General features: G+C 41.4%; 1 protein-coding gene across 1 annotated transcript; it reads left to right on the top strand.

The window, feature by feature from the left end:
• The first annotated feature begins 561 nt into the window (after positions 1–561).
• Positions 562–23,764, top strand: nr3c1 (nuclear receptor subfamily 3, group C, member 1 (glucocorticoid receptor)). Its single transcript, XM_083891724.1, has 9 exons — positions 562–835; positions 1,359–2,572; positions 14,354–14,514; positions 14,903–15,019; positions 15,159–15,446; positions 15,864–16,008; positions 17,346–17,476; positions 18,217–18,374; positions 19,840–23,764. The coding sequence occupies exons 2-9, from the start codon at positions 1,359–1,361 to the stop codon at positions 19,990–19,992; spliced, it is 2,367 nt and encodes a 788-aa protein (XP_083747850.1). The 5' UTR covers positions 562–835; the 3' UTR covers positions 19,993–23,764.
• The last annotated feature ends 600 nt before the right edge of the window (positions 23,765–24,364 follow it).

Raw genomic sequence — 24,364 nt, 5'->3', positions numbered from 1 at the left:
TCCAGGATATTTACTTGAAAACGGTCTTCATTTTCTCTTAATTAGCGATATAGGTTCCATATCAATGTTTACACAAACACTATTGCACAAACCCACTTTAATGCAACATTTTGCCTCTTAAATTTCTTTAAACTCAATTAACCAGTTTCTCCAACTTAAACTCACTTAATCAAATCAACTGATGTTAAATACATGAATATATATGGCTTCATCGTCTACTTCTGTAAATATTGGTCTTTTTGTGAGCAGATTTTACACTTGAGTTGGATTAAAATATATGTCATATATATATATATTCATTATTATTTATTTATTTATTTAATTATTTATTATTTACTTGTTCGACCTTTTTCATTTAAATGTATTTTTAATCCTGATCTTTGTAATCGGGGAGTTAGGGCTCAAATCAAAACATATGACCGGATGCAGTGAGCGGCTTTGGCCGATAGGTGTCTCTGTGTGCACTCTAAACAGGTCAGTCATGGGGCTGTCTGCTTATTGCTCTGTTCTCCATTTTGTCGGCTATGTTTTTCCTGGAGGTTAGCGCCTACTTTTGTAATGGCAAGCTGCGCATCAACATAGTTTGACCAGTTTAACGCGGTTTGCGTGGCGGTTTTCGCTTCCATCACAAGACACAGATAACCGACAAACAGTCTCAGCTCTGCGTGCTTTTGTCCTTTTATCGCGTTATGCAGACGGGACACGACGCGTCGAGGAGACACGTTAACAAACATTGAGTCCGTGTTGTGTGCTGTGGACTGGGGCTGCCACTTTCAACCAAAACAATGTTGACTAACGACGTGTGGACACTTAAAAACAGCCAGTCATTTCAAGGGTAAGTGTGCGCGTTTATTCAAATAAACACATATGGTGAATGTGCTGGACAAATGTAGCACTGTAGCACATTTGACACCCAATAAGCAGTTTTAAACGCGGTTGTAGCTCGCATGCTAACACTGCTGTTAATGACAGCCGAGTGTAATGTAAATGTATGCATGTAGCCACTGTCGCTGTTAGCCACATTGCTGTCTAGCATGTCAGTAGTTGGCAACAAGCTAACTAAATATGCGTAACGTTACTCGTGGCCAACCCAGTGTTTACGTTTCACGCACACTGTACACAACGTAAACGACTGTCTGTGCGCTCATGGTAATATTTTAGCATTGATAATAGTTTCCGCAGTTAGCTGCCCTTCGCTATATCAACTGTCATGGGCGCGCAGGTATGCTTGCTCTGCAACATTGCAAGCTTTACATTGACCTAAATGTAGGTAGGTGTGTTGTGTGTGTGTGTGGTTGCTATGCACATGATTTAGCCATATCTATCAATCAGTTCTGTTTGTGTCCCCTTCAAAACAGATGGATAAAGGTGGAGTAAAGAAGAAAACCTGTAGAAGAGATGAGCATTTGAGCAAATTGGTCTACACCGAAAGCCCGGAGGAGGGAGGTCTGTTGAAAGTGGCTCCCCACAGTGCTATGTCCATCACCTCAGTCATTCCTCCACTCAGCCCGTTCATGCAGCCAGGACAAGCACCCAACGGCCTCAGCAACAGCCCCCTTTCAGAGGAGCGCGCCCCTGTTGCCATCACTGCCACAGCCATACTAGGCCCCTTGTTTGAAGACCCAGAGCCCAGGGGCCTGACCAAAGATCAGAGAAATCAGCAACAGCAGTTGCTCCATACACAGACCTCCACAGCATTTGGTCATCAAACCCTGGGTGACAATTTGCCTCAGTTGGAGGCCAAAATAGCAGACATTACCCAGTACTCCATGGATTCACTTATTGGGGGATCAGATCCTAGCTTCTTCCACATGAAAACAGAGGATTTCTCCATGGATAGAGACCCGGATCCCATTGACCTTGATCATGCATTCGATCACATTGGGAAAGATGTGGACATAAGCCAAAAGTTGTTCAGTGACAATGCTCTGGACCTACTCCAAGACCTTGAGCTCACTGTGTCCCCCTCAGATTTTTATGTCGGGGACGATGCGTTCCTGTCGACTCTGGCGGATGATTCTCTGCTTGGGGATGTTTGCTCAGAAAGAGACATAAAGCCTGCCATGGCTGAGAACAGTAATGGCAGTGGTGCTGTCTCTGTTGCTCTCAATGGAAGCATTATGGCAAGTCCAGATCAGTCCAGCGCTAACATATCCACAGCCTCCCTCCAAACCTTTACGACCACTCTGTCTGCATTGGTGAAGAAAGAAAAAGATGATGACTTTATTCAGCTCTGCACCCCAGGCGTGATCAAACAGGAGAAGACATCTGCTGGCCAGATTAATTGTCAATTAAGTGGCTCATCCTCCACAGTTTTGCCCAGCTCAAACCCCATTTCCATCTGTGGGGTCAGCACATCAGGGGGACCGTCCTACCACTTTGGAGTCAACCCCATCAGCGGGGAAACTCCGCAGCAAAAGGATCAGAAGCCAGTGTCCAAAGTGTTTCTCCCAGTGACAACAATCAGTGGAAATTGGAACAGAGGCCAGGGTGTTTCAGTTAGCTCGGGCCTTATGCAGAGGGCGAGTGACTGCTTCTCAAGCTCCCCTACCTTCTCCACCAGCTTTGCATGGTAAGAAACAAAGGCAGAGATGTCAGCTGTGAAGTTTGACTTCAGCTGTCATTGTAGCCTCACTGATGTGAGCTGAAACATTTCGCTGTCGATTCCACTTATGTCATATTTAATACTCCCTTGCATTACAAGACAATCATAAGATATGTAAATTATAATGTTAGCAACAAAGCCCTAACTCTCAGAATATTGGCAAAGAGCCCAGTCAGGAACCTCGTGCAAACAACTTCTCCAGTATCTGTGCCAACATAATTAATTTATCAGCAGCATATTATGTAATGGCAATTTGGATAAGAAATTATTTGTGTAACTTGAAATGAAAACAAATAGTATTACTGGTCACTGCTTCTCTATTGGACTCAATTTCTCTGCTCACTTACAGCCTATGTCAAATCAGATGGGTATTTTGCCTGTTGTTTGGACAAAGAAAGCAGAGTTTGAAGGTCTCAGTCAAGTTTTCTGTGAGATTATCTTTGAATAGCTTATAGCAGTGTTCAGTATGAACACAATACTAACATTTAATTACCATTTTTAGATGCCTGCCCTTAGAAGCATAGTTCACCTGTGAAATGTCACTGAAATGTCAACCTAATGAAGTTTTTGGTTTTCTGATACCTGGTGACAGCTTGGATGTCATGAGTTAAAACTGCTGGCCGTTGTTTGTTTAACCTACCTTTTGCTTCACCTGCTGATTAACCTGTGTGTACGTGTGTGTGTGTACAGCTCAGTAAAGTGTCAGAGCTGGATAGATAACCCTTCATATATACATAGATACAAGTTTGGTTATACATTTCCCACAGTCTCTGAAATCTGAGTTGTACACCCATCTTTTGCCATTTATAGTTGAACTATAAAATCAGGTTCTGATATGTGTTTTTACAAATCAAACATTTATGATTCTGGGTTAGTGTTATCACTTCCTCATAATGTGGTGTGCACAAACAGGACTGATAGAGTTTGCACCAAACACCCAGTGGCATGTGGCATCGTCAGATGAACAAGATATTTGATTCATGTTGAAAGTGTTAATTTGTGCTGATAAAGCAAGACATTGCAGTCGCAGTGATGGATGTAAATTCCAGATTTCAGCAAAAATGAACAAGAATAATAAAGACGAATACAGACATCAAATCTTCAAAGCTGTAGAATATAAATATATATTCTTCTGAATTTTTACATTTTACTCACAGCTAGTGAGTGTGGGGAAAAAGTGTTTGGTTTATGGCACTGGGTACCAAGCAAAATGATTTGATTTTTAAATGAAGGCATCATCCTATGTTAAAAATGCCTAGGCAAATCCCCATGTTTGTCTAGTTGACCCACTAACCCTGCTTTATGAGATAGGCTCATGGAGTGCACAGGATGAGGCTGCAGCAATGATGCACTCTAATAAAACAGGGAAATTCTGCATTTATCTGTGACTGACACTAAATCTTTTTTTCTGTCAGACTGCATGAGCCTCAGCAGCAGTGTGTGTGTGTGTGTGTATATATATCACATGTCCCGACTTAAATGTGTCATTGACTTTGTTTTATTCCAGATAGTGTATTTTTATGTTAAATAGGTTTATTTGGTCAGATGTCTTCCGTTTTTCCAGCTGCAATATGTCAAAAATAAGTCGACATGTGCACAACTTGCTGTGTACCAGATTGTTGCTAAAAGGGCACACCGTTAATTGAACTATAGTGATTAATTAAAGGTCACATAGAGTGGTCATGTTGCACATATATGTTAGTTATGGAGGTCTACTTACATATATTCACTTTTTTTAATGGTCAAAAACCTCCTAGTTGCTGTAAACGAGCCGATTGAAATCCTCTTTTCTGACTCTGTTCGTCAGCCGCGAAACCAATACTATTCAGCACACCCGCTCTCAGAAGCACAGCTCCCCCCTCTGGAACGGTGGATGCACTGCTCCTCATTAGCAAAACATTGTTTTAACAATGTTTAAAAATAGCTTTGTCACGATTCCCCGCCGCAGTCCCTTTTATGACTTTGACCCGGAGTCAGACCCAGAGTCGGAAGACACTGTCTCTCGTGAAACACCTCCACAACGGACATTATTCTTCTTCTGCGGTTCAATGTACGCAACCGGATGTGCCCGGACTAGTGCCCGGAGCAGGACGATCGCCTGTTTAGGAGAACCGTTGTTTCCGTAACTATTACGGGATTTTCAGAGATCTCGCTGAGCCCCGAGATTACAATAAACACAGCGTTCTCAATAATGGCTGAACTGTTTGTTTCGAAACTTCAGGGCTTCATAAACAAGGTAATGACGCAGATACACACTAAAAAACAGCGTTAATAGGAACTTCCGGTCTAGGTCCGCTTTAATTGTCGCCTTCACAGATTTGCCACACTTGTACTGTATGTTAAAAAAGAAGTTCTTCCAGTACAGCGAGGAGTGAAAAAGGCTCTGCTTGTTCTTCCGAATTGGCCACGTTATTTTCTTGAATCCTAATTTCTGCTGTGATTGCGTTGCAGTGAACTGCCATTCAGATGAATCTTGGGTCCAGTCACAGTGTTTGGGCTCCACCCAGCCCCACAAAGTGTCTTTTGTACAGTTATGACTTTGCTGTAGAGTTGTATAGTCGAGCAGTGACTGTGGCTTTGGGGCCCACCTCGCGAAGCAGCTCAAAACGAAGTCTCCACCATGTTTTTTTGCCTCTCCGCTGTCGACACCTATCTTACTCACAGTATCTGTCAGGGTGTGATCTCTTTAAAGATTGGCACGCAAGAGTGTGTCATTTCAATTAGGGCAATGAGTAAATGATTTGTGTATTGTTTGTGGTTAATGTTGTGTCTGACAGTCATTCTCCTGCCAGGTGATCGTGATGGGGATAGACACATGACACACCTAATTTTGCAATTGTCATATGACTTCAATCACGCTATCTTTTTGTTATTTAGAGGTAAGTGTGAGCATAATGATTATGTCTCATGCATGTGGTGTGACCGCAGGTAACTTCGTGTGGTTGTGTTGGCGATTGGTTATTGGATTGTTTGTGTCTTAGCTTAGCATTTCTGTACATGATTCTAGTGAGTTGGAGTATTTTCGTGCCTGGTTATTCACCTCCACTTGTGTCACATGTGGTGGTTTGAAATCAGCTGAGTGAGGGGTTATAGTGGCTTCGGTGTGTCAGGTCTCCAAGGTCAAAACAGTGGTGCCTCTTCTGCATCCTGCTCTGAGGAGCTCGCATACCACAGTGTCTGACTTGACACTACTTTACGTGTTGCAGAACGTCTAACAAACCAGTTTTCTCTCTGTGCTTTCAATTTCCAAACATTGGATCTTAATCGATTACATCATAGTTTTAAAAGTGTCATGACTCCAACAACCGGTTACTCAGTGGAGAATGCTTCACCTTGAGAACTGCTTTGCTTTGTTCCTATTTTTGGAAATAAACACCCTCGTATGCGGTCCAATTAAAACTATGTTGCAGTAAATGAAGGGGTTAAAAAAAACATGAGCATAATGTGACAGCTTAAGTCATTGGTCTGCATTATGTAACCTTTGTTTTTGGTGTGGCATTTCCTCTGCCTAAGATTGGCCCATAGTTTAGAGTTCAGTCTGTGAGTCAGATGTGTAAAGTCTTTTGCTGCTGAGCTTTGCCTGGCACAGAAGTTTCCACAAGGACATGTCTTAACCAGCTTTGAGTTACTAAATGCATAGCTTTGGTACAGTTCTATATTTAATATAAGTTGTTCACTACATAGTAGAGCTGAAACAATTACTCGATTACTATTTTGATAATCCTTTTAATCAGTTTGAAACTTTTTTCATCATTAAAACAAGATTTCTGATTGTTTCAGCGTCTTAAATGTGAATATATTCTTTATTTCTTTGCTCCATATAACAAAGAAGTTGTTACAAGTGAATCATTTTCGTTTGTGGACAAAACAAGACATTCGAGAACATCATCATTTCTAGGTTTGACAATTTTTTTAAACGTTTTCTGATATTTTATGGGCCAAGCGATTAATCGTGAAAATAATGGAAAGAGTAATCGATTATGAAAATAATCGATAGTTGCAGCTCTACTAAATAGGGCTTTTGTCATATTGTCATGTTGACAAGGCAGAGTTCTGTAGCTATAGCTGTAGGGGCATGTGTATGAATAACAACGGCTGGGCACTAATTCAGTAATAATAAACTGTATATTGCAATACAACTTTCTTTCTCTAGAAATATAACTAAGGATCGATATATGTTGATTATGTTATGTCTATGCATTGCACTCATAGAAGTATAACACGTGCAACCACTTTGAATGTCTAACCTCAGACGTTTGAATTCATAAAACTCTTTGAAACTTTCTTCAACTTTCACTCAAGATCGAAATACAGTCGCCGTCTACACTTTTGTAGAGAGAAAGTCAGGGCAGGAAGAGTTAATTATGTACAGTATCTTCCAGTGGTGACTATGTGCCTCTAAAATATAAGAATGGGCGGATAATCTGCATAAAGCAGTAGTAATCGAAAAATAGTTGGTGTTTTCCCTGTCCATTGGGTAACACAAGCAATTTGAGAATGTCACTGTGGTGTTAGGGGAAAACTGGGCATTTCTGGTATTTTATAAACCTTCATTTGGCACAACAGGGGGAAATTGAATTGATTATTGAAATGGCCATTAGTTGCAGCTTGAATGTTAATGATGATAATGCATAGTCACAGTTCTGCAGTAACCTTGATTTGCTGTCTCAGTGCCTGTGGTTATTTCAGTTGGGGGAACCCAAGTGAGAGAGTAAATTTTGAGAATTGGCTGTGACTCACAGCTGAATAGCTCTTGGAGAAAGGAAAACTACATGTAAATAAGGTTTCAACCAACACTGTGCTGCGCTAAAGCAGTTTTCTAACTGAGTTTATAAGTAGACCTAAGCTTTTTTCTGTCTCAGCTGAGAATGTACAAGCTTATACAGTCATTGCAGTGTGTAGACTAATGTCTTGACTTTAGGGCTATGACTAAAACCAGACCAGGTAAAGTCAAACCTGAGACCATTGGTGCCTGTGTCTGGTGTGTATATAAAAGCTTGTATTTAGGATATGAATAGCCTCAGGTTCTTTGAGATAGGTTTGGCAGAAGTTGCTATTTGGTACAGTCGTGCTCTCTCGTCCTCTGCGTTTGCTTCCTGCCACCAAGGGCAAAGACCTTGACTGTGAGCAGCAGCTGTAAATAACCTTTAATCACTTTCCTTGTGAGTGTGTGTGTGTGTGGGACATGCGGGTCTCTAGCTTTTTGTATTATGCATCAGTGTGTAGGTGTGTGTGTGTGCCCATGTATACATGCGGTTTTGTCATGTGCAGCACAGTAGCAGGCCAGGCAGGAGGCGGATCACAGAACACTGCCATGAAACTCTCACTCTCCTGACATACTTTCCCTCCCACCTCTCCACAGCTGGTGCTGAGTTAAAGCTCCAGATCAAATGACAGCCATTCCTGTCGCTTTTGTACGATTGCCGCATTTCCCTGTATCCAGAGTTCTGCCTTTTTTGTATCAAATTTCGTTGATGCTGAATGGGCCTCTCGAAAATTCCCACGTTGGGGTTAGGTGAAAATTGATTGTTCTAAGTGTTGTCCTTTTTACTTTGGTGTGCAGTTGTCGAGTCAGCAAACTCAGACTTTGGGATGGGTTCCTCCCACATCCAGCTGTATCCAGCTGAAGGTATTACAGTTATGCACACAGAAGCAGTGGCAGCAGCAAGTCTTTAATTCATTTTACTGGACCGTGAAGCAGCCACCTCCCCCCTACACACACACTCACTACCAGCTCCCATAATGGAAACTCGGATCCTTTCTGGTTGTTGCTTTTTCTTGGTTTCTAACTCTGGTCTAAGTTAAGTTGTAGATGCTGCTTGGGGCTGCAAATGCAACTGTTATTTAAGCAGTTCAACAAATAGGGGACAATGTCTCATTGTTGACTTGGACTCTGAGGCCCGAGGCTTCATCCAGAATAGCAATACATCGCACTAATAAACTATGGACATTGGCCCTCATACCTTTATATTGGTGGCATGAAGATGTAAATTGTGTACTCATTCAGTCACCAGATGTCAGCTGTACTGAATGTCCTTCTATACATTAATTCTCAACCTCACACTTTATTCGATTGTAAAAGAAGTGTTTACTAACTTTATATCAACACAGCACAATACTTTAACATAGCACGGCTACAGCACTATAATATACAATGCTTGAATTCAATGCTGGAGACCGGGCTGTCCCATCGCAGAGCTGGAATTCATCTTGACCTTTTTGTCAGTTACCATATGTTCCATACCTCAGCCTCAAATGTCCTACTTTTTCTCACCATACGCCATACTTTAAATATTGCTCTTAAGGTTCTTTACCACAATGTTTTTCCTGATCTTCACTAAGGTTTATGATTATGTAATGAGTATTTGCCAGAAATGTCAAAAACATAAACATAAAAAATGCCAATGAACACGCAGTTCGGTAATCCATAATCTCCGAATTGTCAGGTATTGGTTTCGTATGGCAAAGAGTTTTGGTTAGATAGAGCTCTTAACCACCTCAAAATGGGGAAACATTTACAAAGGAATGCTGTTAATACCATTGCTCTGGGGGATGACTCTGGCCGTGGCTACAGCAGCTGTCACAGCTGAACCTCTGAGAAGCATAGAGTAACAGTCTCAGTGGCAGAGGATTCCATGGGGTTAGATTTAATGTGTTGTGGTTGTGACAGAAACAGACTGCCTGCAGAGGACTGTAAAGATTTTATGGATTTTATTTTTGACTGCCCTACAACACAGCAGGACTTCTACTGTTGAACAAGTCTGACAATGACAGACGAGTCAATGCGTTTTAGAGAGGAAGGGATTTGTAAACCTTTTATGAGAATTTTAAAAGTTTTCTATTTATTCTCAAACTCCTGCCAGACAGATTAGACAATAGCGCTCCGGTAGCTGACCTCATGCAACCAAAACGCCATTTTGGCAAGCAGCAATGCCGTTTACATCCATCGACATATATAACCAGCAGGCAGACTGGCTCTTTTCACAAAAAGTAAATATGGTGGATAGCTGTTGTGCACCAGGATGCAGAAGCAGTCGGGGACAGGCTTATTCTACAGCATTTTACTGTGGGTGATCACTTCATATCAGGTACTGTAGTTTCATTGCAACCCAAAAAGTTTGCATGCAGATTTAAGATAGTCGATTTGCAGCTTTCCTGTCAGCAGGTGGGGTTAAACTTAAGGGAAACATGGCTTACAATGATTTTTACACTTCTTACCGCATATGCATGTATGTAAAGCCTTACTGTATTTTGAGACGCACTATGACATTAATAAAACCTTTATAATATTTGAAAAGTTATGGGGCACGATGGTAGGTTAAGTTTCTTAACAGCCAACTGGAACGCTGTGAGCCTACTGAGTGCCAACTTACAGACTCCAAAACCATTTGACTTAAACAGGTTTTTTATTTTATTTTACATGCTTTTGTTGTGATGTGTAAGCATTATCCAGAGTAGAATGAGGGAAGGTACTTTAGGCAAGAGTCTTTCTTTGCAGACACTGCCTTTTGCTGCCATTATTCTACAGTAACCTGAATGGACACAGCCTACATTTTAAAGCTCATGTTATCTATGCAAACAAAGATGAACAACCTTCTTTATGGCATTCAAAGGCCATAGTTCCCTGGTGCTCTTGCAAAAAGGGAGTAGTGTAGCCTTGTGCTATTTCACTTATTCCATGTCACTCATTTTTTACACACTGTTCCTTTAATAGAATCCTCTGTGGTACTCTGAGTTGAAATACTCCTCTATAAGGTCTATGGTTCTATAAGCCCCATATTGTTAAGTTTGCTCAACTCTTGAACGGTCACATAGCGCTTGTATGTATGTTTAGCAACCAAATCCCCAGGAGGCTTGTGTGGCTAAAACCTTAAGACAATTTGTGTTGGATTTTCCTTGAATTTGCAATCTGTTGTGCGTTCATTTGCTGCAGCAGTAGCATGACTTGTAATTAGTGAAGTTGTTGCACTAATATCAGTGTGCGTATAAAAACATACACTGTTTTAATTGGAGGGCCTAGGAGGTGGATATTTTAGAGAAGTTCAGCCCAAATCTTTGGCCAAACAAACCCAGCCTCTCCACTCCCCTCCCCTCACAGAAGCGCTGCTGTTGTTCTGCCTGTAACTATGACCGAGAGCGTGCACACCAGTTTCCTTTTCTTATTTAGTCGTTCTTACCTCAGGGAAGAGGCACTTCCTTCTGACTCTCGTATGTGCCCCTGTTCATGCTCACAGTTTTGTTGAAAATGACAAGATAATTGCACTAAGTAAAGAACTGTATGCCCCATATTCTTTCATCTATGGTGGCATGGTTTGTTGTTGTTGTTGTTGTTGTTGTTGTTGATGATGTTGAAGTCATGAATCATGTGCAGCTGGAAACTCGCAACAAGAGGTTACAGTCGAGAGGAAGATGTGTGGCTAAAATATGGCTACAGATAATGAAACGGTTACATTGGCTCTGGGAACTCCCTCCCCGAATCACAGCCGATAAGCAAAAACAATGCATCGTTCTCATGTGCGAATGAGATAATTCTGACAATGTGATTTTCACAATTAGAGATGGGCCTGAAGTGAAGTAAATTATAACTTTTAAAGTTTCTTTAGACTAAGTTGCAGAGTAAACACACAAACATTGTCTATCATGCATAAAAACAAAGGGCTGGTATGGCAGTCCTATATCTCGAACAGCTGTTTTGTCTAAAGTGACAAAGAAGCTTGGCTTAGATAGGTGCCTGCCAAGCTGTTTGTGACACTCATGACTGAAAGGGGATTATGAATTGTTAAGTAGAGCGCTGGGTCATCAGCATTATCGTGTGCGAAATGGTTTTGCTCAATCCGACCCAGGCTGATTGATCACACTCCTGCAGACACAAACACTTAACGAGGCCCATCTTGGGGGTGTCTCTGCCTTTGTGCGCTGGCTGAGCTCTGACCTATAGTAAACTTTGAGGGAATGTTAGCACTTCCTGTTGATGGCAAGCAAAGCACTTCAACAGATGGTTTCAAAAAGAGGAAGTTTGAGCTCTCCACATCACTTTGCAGCTTTGAGTATTGACAGTAAACAAATCGGTAGCCTGACTAATGGCTTTGTTGAACATCATCGACTGGTCCCAAATGCAAGTTTTGATAACTTTGAAGCTGTGACATCGCCGGAGGTTTACTTTGTTGTTGCAAACCAATAGCAGCTGCAGTAATTGGATTTGAACCAGTGACCTAAAGCTGGTGAGTAAAGCTGTCCCGCTGGTGTCCCAGTGGACCGTTAGAAACCGATTACCCTCCCCCACACCCTCTGACATCATTACCATGACCACTCATCAGCCCCTCCATCCAGCCTGCTGCTCACCACGCCCTCCTTTTCGGCCTTGAAGGCCTTTTTCAATGCATGGTTGTATTTGTGTGAATTTTCTGCCCCACTGGCAGCATGTTAAAGAAAACCCACATACAGTACATCTGTGCAGGACAGATGGCATACTGTCCTGCACAGATGCAGCTTTATAGTGATTGTATTTACGGACTTTTACCCAGAATGCTCTTCTCATTTCAGTGGACTGTTGACTATGATCCAAAGAGCAGCAGTTTACACATGCTGCTATTGTCAGAGACATAATTCCGTTGATGAATGCCTTGTAAAGGCCACATTATACTTCTCCGACTGCGTAATGCGTTATCCGTCTGCGTCACCACGTAGACCACTCTAGCCTTTATACTTCTGCGTCGTGGTGACGGATAGGTGCTGTAATTTCCCGCCCGATCAGTAGGGGTCGCTGCGCAAGGTTGTTATGCTTTTGGCTACAGTGAGCAATGGCGTCCGAGGGAGAAAGACTGTTGTTGTTGAAACAGTGGCCGTTTGTCACTTTTCTGTGTCCCGGAACGCAGTTTTAAGATAATTTGAGGCGAGAAATTGGCCATTCAGAGTCTAAACATGTGCTGTGTGTGTTAAGATATGACGTATTTATAGTTCGGCAGCGACGAAGTCGGCGGGGATCAGCTCCGCCCTCTGTGGACGCTCGGTGCTCACTGTGAGCCGGCACAGAGCAGCTTCGCTCGGCCTGTCCTGAGGACCAATCGCAGCTCTTGCCGTCTCCGTTGTCCCTTGACGGAGTGACGGACACTTAAAAAATATTCCGTGCAGCCAGAGACGACGCAGAGACTCTACAACAGGTTCTGCGTCGACGCAGAGGACTCTGCGTAGCCTACGCAGAGCACTTTACGCAGGAGTATAAATTGGGCTTAACGAGTACATTGTCACAAATATATTCTGAGACACAACTTTTCATTAATTTAAAATCACAATTTGTATTTCCCTTAAAAACTGTTATTGTATCTGATCTTTAAATTGTATTAGTCATATTTCTGAGGGAAAAAGCTGAAAACACATTGTTGATCAGTTGTCAGCCAGCACAGTTAACCTGGCTAAGATGTGGACAACATAGCATTTTATAATATTATATAGAGTATATACAGTACTGTGCACAATATTTACACAGGTGTAAATGCTGTAAAATAAGAATGCTTTAACAAATATAAATTCTAATTGTTTATTTTTATAAATAAAAAGTTATACATTATATAACTATATATTCAAATTACATTTCTCCACCTATGCTTGTTTTTCTTAATAAAAACCTTTTGCCCTTAAAAGCACCTGCTAAAATGTCTCTCCAGAATATGATTTTAGCTTTCAAATTTTCAAACACTGCAAGTCATGGACAATCATAAATGAAAGTCTGTGCACAGTTGTATCTAATACAAGTCAGAAGAGGTAATTGGGCATATTTATGGATCACAGTGTATTATTGTCTGTAGAAAGCTCTTAGCCCTGTCATTGTTAGACATCTTCCTTTCAGGTCTCTCTTGGTGTGTTTTTATCCAGCTGCTTAAAGATTCTGTACTTGGTGTTTTATGTTTTCCTCAGATTTTCTCGGTGCACTGTGCCCAATGTTGACTGTGATCTGGAAAATACACTCCAACTTAGCACACAACTTAGCTCCCTGGCTCAAACGTGCATGTTTTAGTTCTGAGTAGCTCTTATCGAATCAAACTGAATGTTTTTATTGCAGTGGTAAACATGTGGACACTTGGACAGACTTGCATGTCTCATGTTCAATATGCTCTCAGTGTAGGCATGTGTTGCTGTGGCCACATAGTTAGAGAAGGGGGTGTGGACCTCTGGTCATTGGTTGCAGTAAAGCCTTATGTCCTCTAGTGGTAGTTTTGAAGAAGTGCATCTCTAAACACTGTTGACTGGGGCTGGAAATATCTGTGGTTAAAGCTAAGAGAGAAGGGCTGGGGTTGTTTTTTTGACAAGCACTGGATGTGAGATGGTACCACCACTCTCCAGACAATTAAACACGTAAAAGACCCAATTGGATAAATGAATAGGACTCAGTTTTCTTCACCAAATATTTTGGGAATGTAGTAGACTAAATTTAGGAAAAAATTAACACAAGGGACACTATGACTGATGGAAAGATGGAATGTATGTGTAGTTTTAGTGCAGACCAATAAGTGTGGGCTACAGCTGAACTGAGGGCGCACTTTAAGTAGTCGGGGTAGGTTGTATAAATAGACATATTGTAGACATATAGTAAGTGCTATGAAACAGAATGAACTCCATTGTCAAAAAACAAACTGTAGGAGCTGCGATGCATTGCTTTATTTCTGCTCATAAATTGTATCTTTTTGTGCTTAAGCGACAGAGTGAGTTTGCCTAATGTTTTTCTGCTGTCTCCTCTCCCTCTCCCTCCAGTCCTACCTCCAGACAGGAAGGGGCCACTGCCACATCCTCTGGCCCGGTAAAGAGTGCAACTCATAAAATCTGCCAAGTGTGCTCTGATGAGGCTTCAGGCTGCCACTATGGCGTTCTCACTTGCGGCAGCTGTAAGGTCTTCTTCAAGAGAGCGGTGGAAGGTAAAGGTGGTTGTTCGTTTTTGTTTTTTTGATTATGGAGGCACTTTTTCTTGACTGATACTGTACTGTTAACACATTTGTGTTGATGCTTTTACTTCCGACCCATAACCAGCCTTTATAACTCTAACTGTAAAACAAATGTTTTGATCCCACAAATAACCAGCCCACATTCAGGGGACATTAAGATAATCTTTTATGATTTTCTTTGATCTGATCCAGTGATTGTGACCGCTGTCTGACCAATATTGGCTCATTCTTGGCGACATGGTAAAGGATGTAAAACGTATACAGCTCCAATGTTTTTTTGTACCACCAAGAACGTGTCTGCTAAAGCGCTATGCTAATGGCGGTAAATACCAAATTAATCTTGCTCTGCTTTTCGTTTTAGGGCAGCATAATTACCTGTGTGCTGGGAGGAATGACTGCATAATAGACAAAATCAGGAGAAAGAACTGCCCGGCGTGCCGCTTCCACAAGTGTCTGATGGCAGGCATGAACTTGGAAGGTGCATATTAACTAGAATGTCATCTAATGTCATTAAGTAAAGTGTACTCTTGTGGTAGTACAATTTTTCTCCCTTCTCCCTTTCAACTTTCTGTTTTTTTCATGTAACCCTGTCCTGTATGTCTACTTCTATTTTTTAGCCCGCAAAACCAAGAAGATGAATCGCTCTAAGGGTAACCAGCAGAACAACCAGCAGCCCAAGGTGACACCGCCACCTCCACCAGTTGAAGCCTGCACCCTGGTTCCAAAGGGCATGCCTCAACTGGTTCCCACAATGCTGTCCCTGCTGAAGGCCATCGAGCCAGAGACCATCTATGCCGGCTACGACAGCACCCTGCCCATCACCTCCACGCGCCTCATGACGACCCTGAACCGATTGGGTGGCCGACAGGTCATCTCAGCTGTTAAGTGGGCCAAATCTCTGCCAGGTTAGTAGTAGTAGTAAACAGTGCATGCAGACTCTTTGCAGCGAGATAATTATACTGTTCAAAAGTGACAGCTGTGACAGACGGGTTAATGTGCAGGTTGATGTTTACATTCTAACATTGAACACAGACATGTCATACCGTTTGTGCCATGTCAGAGCACGTGTAAATGTTTTACGATATGCGCTGTTCTCCGTGACATTATTTACAGCTTAAACTCAGCCAGAATGTGTCACATTTTATTTAAACCGTGAGTCATCTGCAGCCAGTTTTTTGTTTAAAAAAATTACAAAAATGCTGTAATTTTTTTTTTACACACATTAGGTGTACACACCTTGTGTTTTTGCAACTCGCATATTTGCACCGTGGAGCCTCAAATTCACACCCAAGAAAAATTTGTAATTTGACTGAACCCCCCAGGTTTCAGGAACCTGCACCTGGATGACCAGATGACCCTGCTGCAGTGCTCATGGCTCTTCCTCATGTCATTCAGTCTGGGCTGGAGGTCTTACCAACAGAGCAATGGCAACATGCTCTGTTTTGCACCTGACCTCGTCATCAATGAGTACGTATGATTAAGTCTTTAGTCGATATAAATGTATTATTGTGTCCACACAAGGTCATGTCTCACCATTGATGATGGTATAATAGTGCTGAAAACACATTTGTATAATCAGTGAATAAATGGGCATTTATTTCCTCTCTGAAAACATACTGAGCAATTTCAAATCATTTGTTATTGTAGCCGAGTATAGTTGACAATATACTTTCTTCTTCTTTTAGACTAGATACTTAGTTTTTGCCCAATCAAAAAAACAGTAATTGTGTGCTCTAATGTCATCAAGTGATTCAAGTGATTCAAGTTTTGATAAATGAAGTCCTCACTTAAGGATAAGCCTGATCTATACTCTGTAACACAACACTTTTACAACAATAGACATAAACAGAAAAAATAGCTTTGCTCCACACTGGACTTTCAGGTTGTGCACCTGTAGTAATTTTGCTCAAATTGTGTTGCACTTGAGCATAAATTGAAAATATCACAACTAGTTACGTTGAGCGAAAGTTATCAAGTGTCGAACAGCAAAGTAAAAACCTGCTTTTATATTTGCTGGAGCCAATCCCAGCTGACGTGGGGCGAAAGGCACGCTACACCCTGGACAACACCCAGAAACCAACAAACATTCACTCACACCTTAAGGAAGCTGGCGAACCCAGAGAAAACCCATGCAAACTCGGATTAAGAATTAAAAAAAAAAAAATCCTCTACAGGTGTCGAGTATTTAGCGTGGTCTACACTTACACTTGAACGATAACACAGCTCTGTGAATACTGGAGTGGAACCTTAATGGTACTGGTAAATCCTGTGTTTGTTCGACTATTTAATTTAAAGAAATATCTGCTGTAAAATACGTCTGTAAAGTCTTAATCGCGATTTCAGGTATTAAATTTTGTCCATAGAGTTCGACTGCAAAAAGTATGCATGAATGTATTTATTTTCTTCCCCGCATGTTAAAGACAAGGATACGCCAGCATGCTCGTCCTGCAAGATCGGCCCGGGGCAGCGCACGTACACGTGACATTGCGCATCTTGCGACGCTCCTCCTCACGCAGAATAATATAAGAAATTGCACGAAATAAACTCCAGACATGGGAAAATGTAGGTTTGTGGACTCCTGGTAGGAGATCCCTGAATTTCATCACTGGCTGGAGAACCGGGAGGCTTTTTGTACACAGATTACAGCTTGAAGTGGCAATAAGGTCAAAATATTTTGACAAGGTCTTGAAAAAGTCTTAAAAATGTATTGAAATGAAATTCAGGATTCCTACTTGTACCCTGTATATGTACCCACAAATCTTTATACAAGTCACTGAAATGGTAACTCTGTCTGATTCCACCAGGGAGCGCATGAAACTGCCCTACATGGCTGACCAGTGTGAGATGATGCTGAAGATTTCCAGCGAGTTCGTCCGACTGCAGGTTTCGCACGACGAGTATTTGTGTATGAAAGTGCTGCTGCTGCTCAGCACAGGTGAGACGCCTTTTTCTTTTTTGCTTCATTTACTGAAGTTCAGTCATCAGAAATAAGTGACACAAGCAGTTACTGCCTGGTTAGATAAAGAGAAATGCACGCACACCCAGGTTTTTCTTTCAAAATATCATAATGATTGGCTGTATAAAGGTTATCGCAAAGGTCATTGCATCGTATTGCATTATTGTAGTGCAGGAGGGTGCAGAGGGAGTAATTATAATCAAGGTGGATTTAACTATAAACCATAATTACTGGTAGTTGAACACACCTTATGGTCAGGTTGTGCGTGTTTTGTTCTGGCAGGTGTGTGTCTTATTAGTGCTTTGTGGTAACAGAGGGCGTGTACCCTGAATGTGTTTATTCAAAACATGAACATTAACTCAAATTGTAAGATAGGACCGTGCTTCTTTGTCGTTTAATGGGGAATTCCAGGGTTTTCCAACCTAGATAGATTGACTGGTAGTTGCCACAATGTAATCCTATGTGGTAACTGCAACATGCTTCACTTAAAGCACTTGTTCTCCCCAATAAAGTCTGATAACATAAGTGAAGCACTAGTGTCACTCAGCTGTCGCTCTGAATTCTCACAGGGACTTGAGAGATGCAGGAAGACAAAGCATGAATAGGTGGAATTCCCCTTTACACATGACTAAATGTGAAGTATTGGCACAGAAAGAAAGGTTTTTTTTGCCCCGTCATAGATATTGACCTCACCCTCTCCTCTCTCTGACTTTCTACAGTGCCCAAGGACGGTCTGAAGAGCCAGGCTGTGTTTGAAGAGATTCGGATGAACTACATCAAGGAGCTGGGGAAAGCCATTGTGAAGCGTGAGGAGAACTCCAGCCAGAACTGGCAGCGTTTCTATCAGCTCACCAAGCTGCTGGACTCCATGCATGAGGTACAGAGACGCAGCACTCGCGCTCACATCAGCATTACAGGTTGTCAGCAGGTAGTTGTACCAGCTGCGGGTGATTCACCGTGTGTGTTTGATCTCATTTGTGTCAGTGTGGTAAAGAGCGCTCATGCGGTTAAAGAAATAGTTTCCGTTGTATATTACATTCTAGAATATACATAATACATTCTAAGAATGTATATTACATTCTTAACAGTTTTTAACAACCATAACCACTAGGCTCATGCAAAACCAGATTTTAGGTTTTAATCACGTTTAATGAACATCTTTGTTTTAATGTCTTATTATCTTAATTAGGGAGGTTTTCTGTCTCTTTAGCCTCTTTTATGACAATTAGTAAGTTCACTCTGGTTTTTTTTAATTGCAGGACAACCCACTAAAAATAGGTGATTAACACCTTTCCCAGTGCCAGTGGTTGTTCTGCCCTGTAGCAGTTCACCCCTGTGTCACCCATGTCTGCGCTAATGTCACAGCTGTGCCTGAATCATAAATAGAAAGAACAACAACAGCTGTCATTTTATATGGATTGTGGATTGTTAGGCTGATTAGATTAGATTAGACTTTATTGACCTACCCCACACTGGGGAAAATCACATGTTGCAGCAGTTAGCTAAGGACAGAGCATAAGATAAAACATCTGATCGATGGAATAAATGATACTGAGCGCTGTCTGAAGTTTTAAAAAGTAAGGATCGCTACAAACGTTAATGCTAATTGCTATTCTCTGGTAATAACTGATGACGGTCAGAGCTGCAGTATTTGACCTGGGAGTGAATGATTTAACAGGACTGTGGTGGGTGAGACAAGACTATCTAAACATGGTTTTGGCCCTAACCCTGGATTTCCACTGGGTGCGTTTCAGCAGCGGAACATCCGGCTGTTGCCGATTCCCTTCATTCTTATCAATGTGAGCATTTCCACCGGGCGCGATGTGGCACCTCTCAACAGCTTCCCAGCGCTAACGATAGATAGAGTAGATCGCTCCAGACAGCAAGTCCAACACAGAACCAAAGTAAAACACTTCTGCCCCCCTTTCAAAATAAAACACACTACGCAGTTCATATAGCCTATCGCAGCTTCACATCTACATTACGTGGTAACCGGTGCTACCAGGTCAACAGTCTGGTGTCATAAACATAATTTATGACACCAGATCAACAGTTTTCCATGTCAGAGAATAAAAGAAGCTGTGTTGTTGTTTCCTTTATACACACAGTCTATTGTGGGATCTTGCGAACTCGCGTCCGTTCAGGATTATTGCGTGATATTCCGCGAATATCGCTGGCTCCCAAGGCACCACTGCACTGCTGTAACGTGGAGGACGTTGCAAAACCACGCCGCTGACTCTCCGCTGCTGTAACACGCCCGGTGGAAATCCGCCTTTACCCATATCTAGAGCACAGACACGTTAATAAGGGTTAATAACGACGCTGTCCTCTGTGCCCTGCAGATGGTTGGAGGACTTCTCGACTTCTGCTTCTTCACCTTTGTGAATAAATCCCTGAGCGTGGAGTTCCCGGAAATGCTGGCGGAGATCATCAGCAACCAGTTACCAAAATTCAAGGCCGGGAGTGTCAAACCCCTCCTCTTCCACCAGAGATAACTGTGACCCCCCCCCCCCCCATAATGGACACAATGCCTTAAAAAGAATTCCCACCACGCCCCCACCACCACCCCCACCACCACACATCGCCCTGCAGAAGGAACATTGGAAGGACCGAGGAGAGAATGATGTTATGCAACGTTGTGCAGTGGCTGACAGGTCTGGAGGGAGAGACTGGACATGTTTTGTTTGAATAGGAACCAGACAGTGAGAGCAGTGTTTTGATTATTATTCTTTTTTTTGTCCAAGGTGTAGTGTATAACAACAAGTAGGAATTATTTGTAAAGATAAAAAAGATAATCACACAGAGAAATAGGCTAACATCCATCTTGTCTCAGGTTTCTTACCTTTAAACACAGAACAATATCTAAAGTAGATGAAACAATTATGTACAGGCGCTGATATTTTCTACATTTTCCAATCCTAACAGTTTTTACAGTTTCCCAGGTCACTTAGTTAATAACATGCTCTTCAGTAGGCTTTTTTGACTGTAGGTTCCTCTTTTTTTAGTTTTTTCAAGGAGGTTAACGTTAATATTTTGTCTGTCATATTCAGTCATGTAAAAGCTATTATCTGATTTGCTTTGATACTATGGACAAACCAAACAGTTCTGTGGGACTGTTGAGACAACCATTCAAAGGATTTCTCCCACTCACTAACCTCTTCCAGGTTTACCCAGGTCTGCTATAAAAGGGATAAATGATGTGCCTTGTTTGCTTCAAACGTCATCTTAGCCATTTTCTTCCTACATCTCCGAGGCGTGCTTCTCTTTCACCCATCATGGTCTTCCTCCATTATAAGTTGATTGTACTTTTTATATCACATGCCCTTACAAGTTTTCCATGATCTCTTCCCCCCTCCTCCCAGTGACTCTGTTAACCTTTTGAAAGCGGCAGCTCAGCTCACCATTCATGTGTCAAAAATGATCCGTATTCTTGAGAAAGAATATTTAAAGTCTGCTTCCCTTTAAAGTAATCCCTCCTTCATGTTGGACTCCACGTGTAAGTGCCAGTCGAGCACTTATTTCCCCGCTAAAGGCTTTAAAAAAGACTGTGAAGAAAGACTGTTATGAGGTACAGGCTCTACCATGTGACACAGCCCCTATTGACATTTGATTAGCCCCCAATTTTACCCCAATAGTCAACTGATAGAATGTAAAAATTGTATGCGTCTACCAATCAGAAATGGGAGGGCATATTTTATTTTGTTTAAGACGAAGTCAGGTTTAATTTGGAGAAAAAAATGACTGTGCTTTAGCTCAGACTGGGTGTAAAACACAAGCCTGTCCAGGTCCAGTGTGTAAGAATTGGTGATTTCTACAGATTGCGATAAACGGAGGCTCTATCTAAGTCATAGCTCAATGACACAAAATGGCGGCCTCCAGAAAGTAAAACCGTTGAATAAACTAGATATAAAAGTCTTGTTCCAACGTGAAGACCAAGTGATTTTTATCTTTAAGTGACTGTTAATTTAATACAAACAAAGGTATGGGTCGAACACACAATATCTGCCAAAGAATCCTAAATGTTACACACTGGACCTTTTAAAATGCCTTTAAAGGAATAATTCACCATTTTCGGTAAACTATTGATAGTGGTGTTGTGTCCTGTCAATCCTGCAGGCACCAGATTATTCACTTGGCTTAAAATATGGGAAACCTGCTATTCTGAGTCCACGCTTAACCAGCGTCACTAAGAAATGATGCACTCCTGCAGCTCAGGCAGTGTGAAGTCACCATTTTTGTTTCACTGGAGTCTTCACCAGTTGCCTGGTAACTGGTTTTCCTCTTAAAAATAGTCAGACACACACAAACCCTTCCTTCTTCCAAATGTTTCATCGAACATTTCCTCCAGTGTTGAACTATTCCTTTATGATGAACAGCACTTTGTGGCTCAGCTGTTGGTAGATTGATGATCTTTGTAAATCTCCCAGTGCTGCTGATAAACCCCTCACCATTCTGCTTTAACCCCTCTCTTGCTCTTTTAACGCCCTGTAGGCACCTTGTCTTTATATCTGCGTGTTTCTTAATGCTTTTAAATGTCCGTTTGTCTTTAATTGTGTCCGAAACCCCAATGTTGGAAAAGCACTTAGCATCAGTCACTTCAGAAAGTCACACTTGAGTGAACATGTAGCATCACTGACTGGGAAGGCAGGCAAAATGGATCCTTTATTCTCTGGGAACTATTTCAGTGCCAAACTCCTGTTTTGTCTGTTTTTCGGTGATGTTAAACGTGTGTTTGTTTCAGAAGTGGTAAACAAAGTCCCAGCGTTTGAAGCTGGCAAATTAGAGTGAAAAGTATTTGTGACACAAAGCATTAATTGGTGTTCTGTACTCGCTGAATGACACAGGTCTGTCACTATCCCCAATTTGTTTTCATCAGTTGAGTTTTGTCAGTTTGTCATCGGCGTGTAACTCCACTGTTTCTGTTCAAAGCACAAAATAATCCAGGTTTTAATGTGAATGTGACGCTTGAAGAGAAACTTCACAGCTAATTGGACGTATATGTGGCGTTTTACAGTCGAAAAACAATGTCCCAACAACTAACATAAAAGCACTTGTAATCATTCGGCCACTCCCACACTCAGGTTGTTGAGTCACACAGTATGTGGTCGTCCATGTTTGACTGTAGATGTCCTAACGTAGAACCAAAAAAAAAAAAAAAACGATAAGGAAAGTTCCACGAATGTGCTGTCACTGCTGACCTTCATACACACATTTAGCAAAACTCACTTTTTAACTTCTCTTTTCTAACAGTTTCTCTGGAACAATCTTCTCCTCATTAACTGCAAAGGGTTTGCTCATGGGTTACTTTCACATCCAGTGTGTCCAACTCTCTGCTGCTGCTCATTTAAAAACAGGTCGATATATTTATATCTTATGTATGAACTCGCACACTTTGCCTCCTCTTGCTCAAAAATGTATCCGTGCTTGTGCTTTGTACATTTTTGAGCAGGGCAACTAATATGCAATAGAAATGACAGATAATCTTATCACCATAACGACACGTTTGTTCATTTTGATTTCTGATATAAGCTATTTGCATCCAGGAGATTCACATTAAACTTCAGGAAACGACGCCTCGTCAGTGAACAGTCCACACAGACTGCACAATAACAAAAGCCTATTTGATGTTTGACTACAAGGTGACCAAAGCAAGTACAAACTCAATGTTGGTGTAAGCTCAGTAGCACATAGATGACAAATGTACAGTCCTTTTTTTGTTTTTGTTCAGTTTTTGTTTGTTTTTTTTTAAACATTTTTCACTCTAACATGATGGCTTTGGTCAAATTGTGTAATACTGTGAATAGGATAGGAGTCAAGTCTTTTTTCACACACAAACTGTTTGTGAAAGTAATCAACCAGCTTGAATCTAAAAGAAAAAAAAATTGCACTACCCAAATATTGTTTGAAAATCTATTTTGTATAAAATATATGCAGACATTAACTTTTGAGAATTATCAAGGGCAGATCATGTTTCACTGATATATGCTTTCTCTCTCTCTCTAAAAAAAAGAAAAGGCTTCGTTTTGCTTAAAGAAAATCAATTATGTACATATAATCCATGTAAAGAAAATGTGGTGTTCCCAAATAATAGCTTTTCTATACGTACCCTCTGTATTATTTCTCGTCTATAGTGTGACTCCTGTACGTCTTTGTGTGGTACTTCTCAAAACATGGAACTGTTTGCTGATGTTTGCCATGATATTAACTTGACGATAAAGAATTAATGGAAACGGTTGTAGCTTGTTGTAAGCCACTTCTCATGATCACAGCAAGCACTTCATTCAATAAAAGCGCTTTTCCATTCTGCAACATGGTTCATTGACTCATTACAAAGTCTCTGTGACTTTCAACAAACAAAACAAAAACAAAATCAGCCTCTTGGCTCCTCACAGGTCAAACCTCTGGCACTCGCACATGAAGATGTTACATAACTATTCAAACAATGACACATTTTCGACCTCTCACCCTGAGGGTAAAGGGGAAGCAGCTGTGAGAAGTCACATGACGCCGAGGAGAGCCAATCACAGCCAAGTGTAGCTATAAGGAGTCAGAGTGAAAGTACAAACTGTTAACCATTAAAACCTATAGAGATCTATGATATATTTACACTCATAGCCACTTTATTAGGTACACCTGTTCTTCTGCATGTTCATGCAAATACAGTTGCGTCCTTCTGTTCTATTAATTGTGATTTGATATTAATTTTCCACAATATTCTAATTTATTGAGATGCGCCTGTATATCATCGGCCAATAAAAGAGCAGTAAAGTTCATTTAGACAGTAGACGACCTGCTGAAGTTCAAACTGGAAGAATGGACGATGCTCCATCCTAACTCCAGACTTTTTTAATCCTTTTACAACACTTT

The sequence above is a fragment of the Microchirus variegatus genome (genome assembly GCF_963457635.1).
Source record: "Microchirus variegatus genome assembly, chromosome: 6".
Classification (NCBI taxonomy): Eukaryota; Metazoa; Chordata; class Actinopteri; order Pleuronectiformes; family Soleidae; genus Microchirus; species Microchirus variegatus.
Note: the sequence above shows the minus strand (reverse complement) of the source record. Positions and strands in the feature narration are given on the sequence as shown.

Excerpts from the sequence above, each read along its gene's own strand:
- nr3c1 (XM_083891724.1), top strand. The coding sequence starts at position 1,359 with ATGGATAAAGGTGGAGTAAAGAAGAAAACCTGTAGAAGAGATGAGCAT. Across the intron at positions 14,515-14,902 it reads CTTCAAGAGAGCGGTGGAAG|GGCAGCATAATTACCTGTGT; the intron begins GTAAAGGTGGTT and ends TTTTCGTTTTAG. Across the intron at positions 16,009-17,345 it reads CCTGACCTCGTCATCAATGA|GGAGCGCATGAAACTGCCCT; the intron begins GTACGTATGATT and ends TGATTCCACCAG.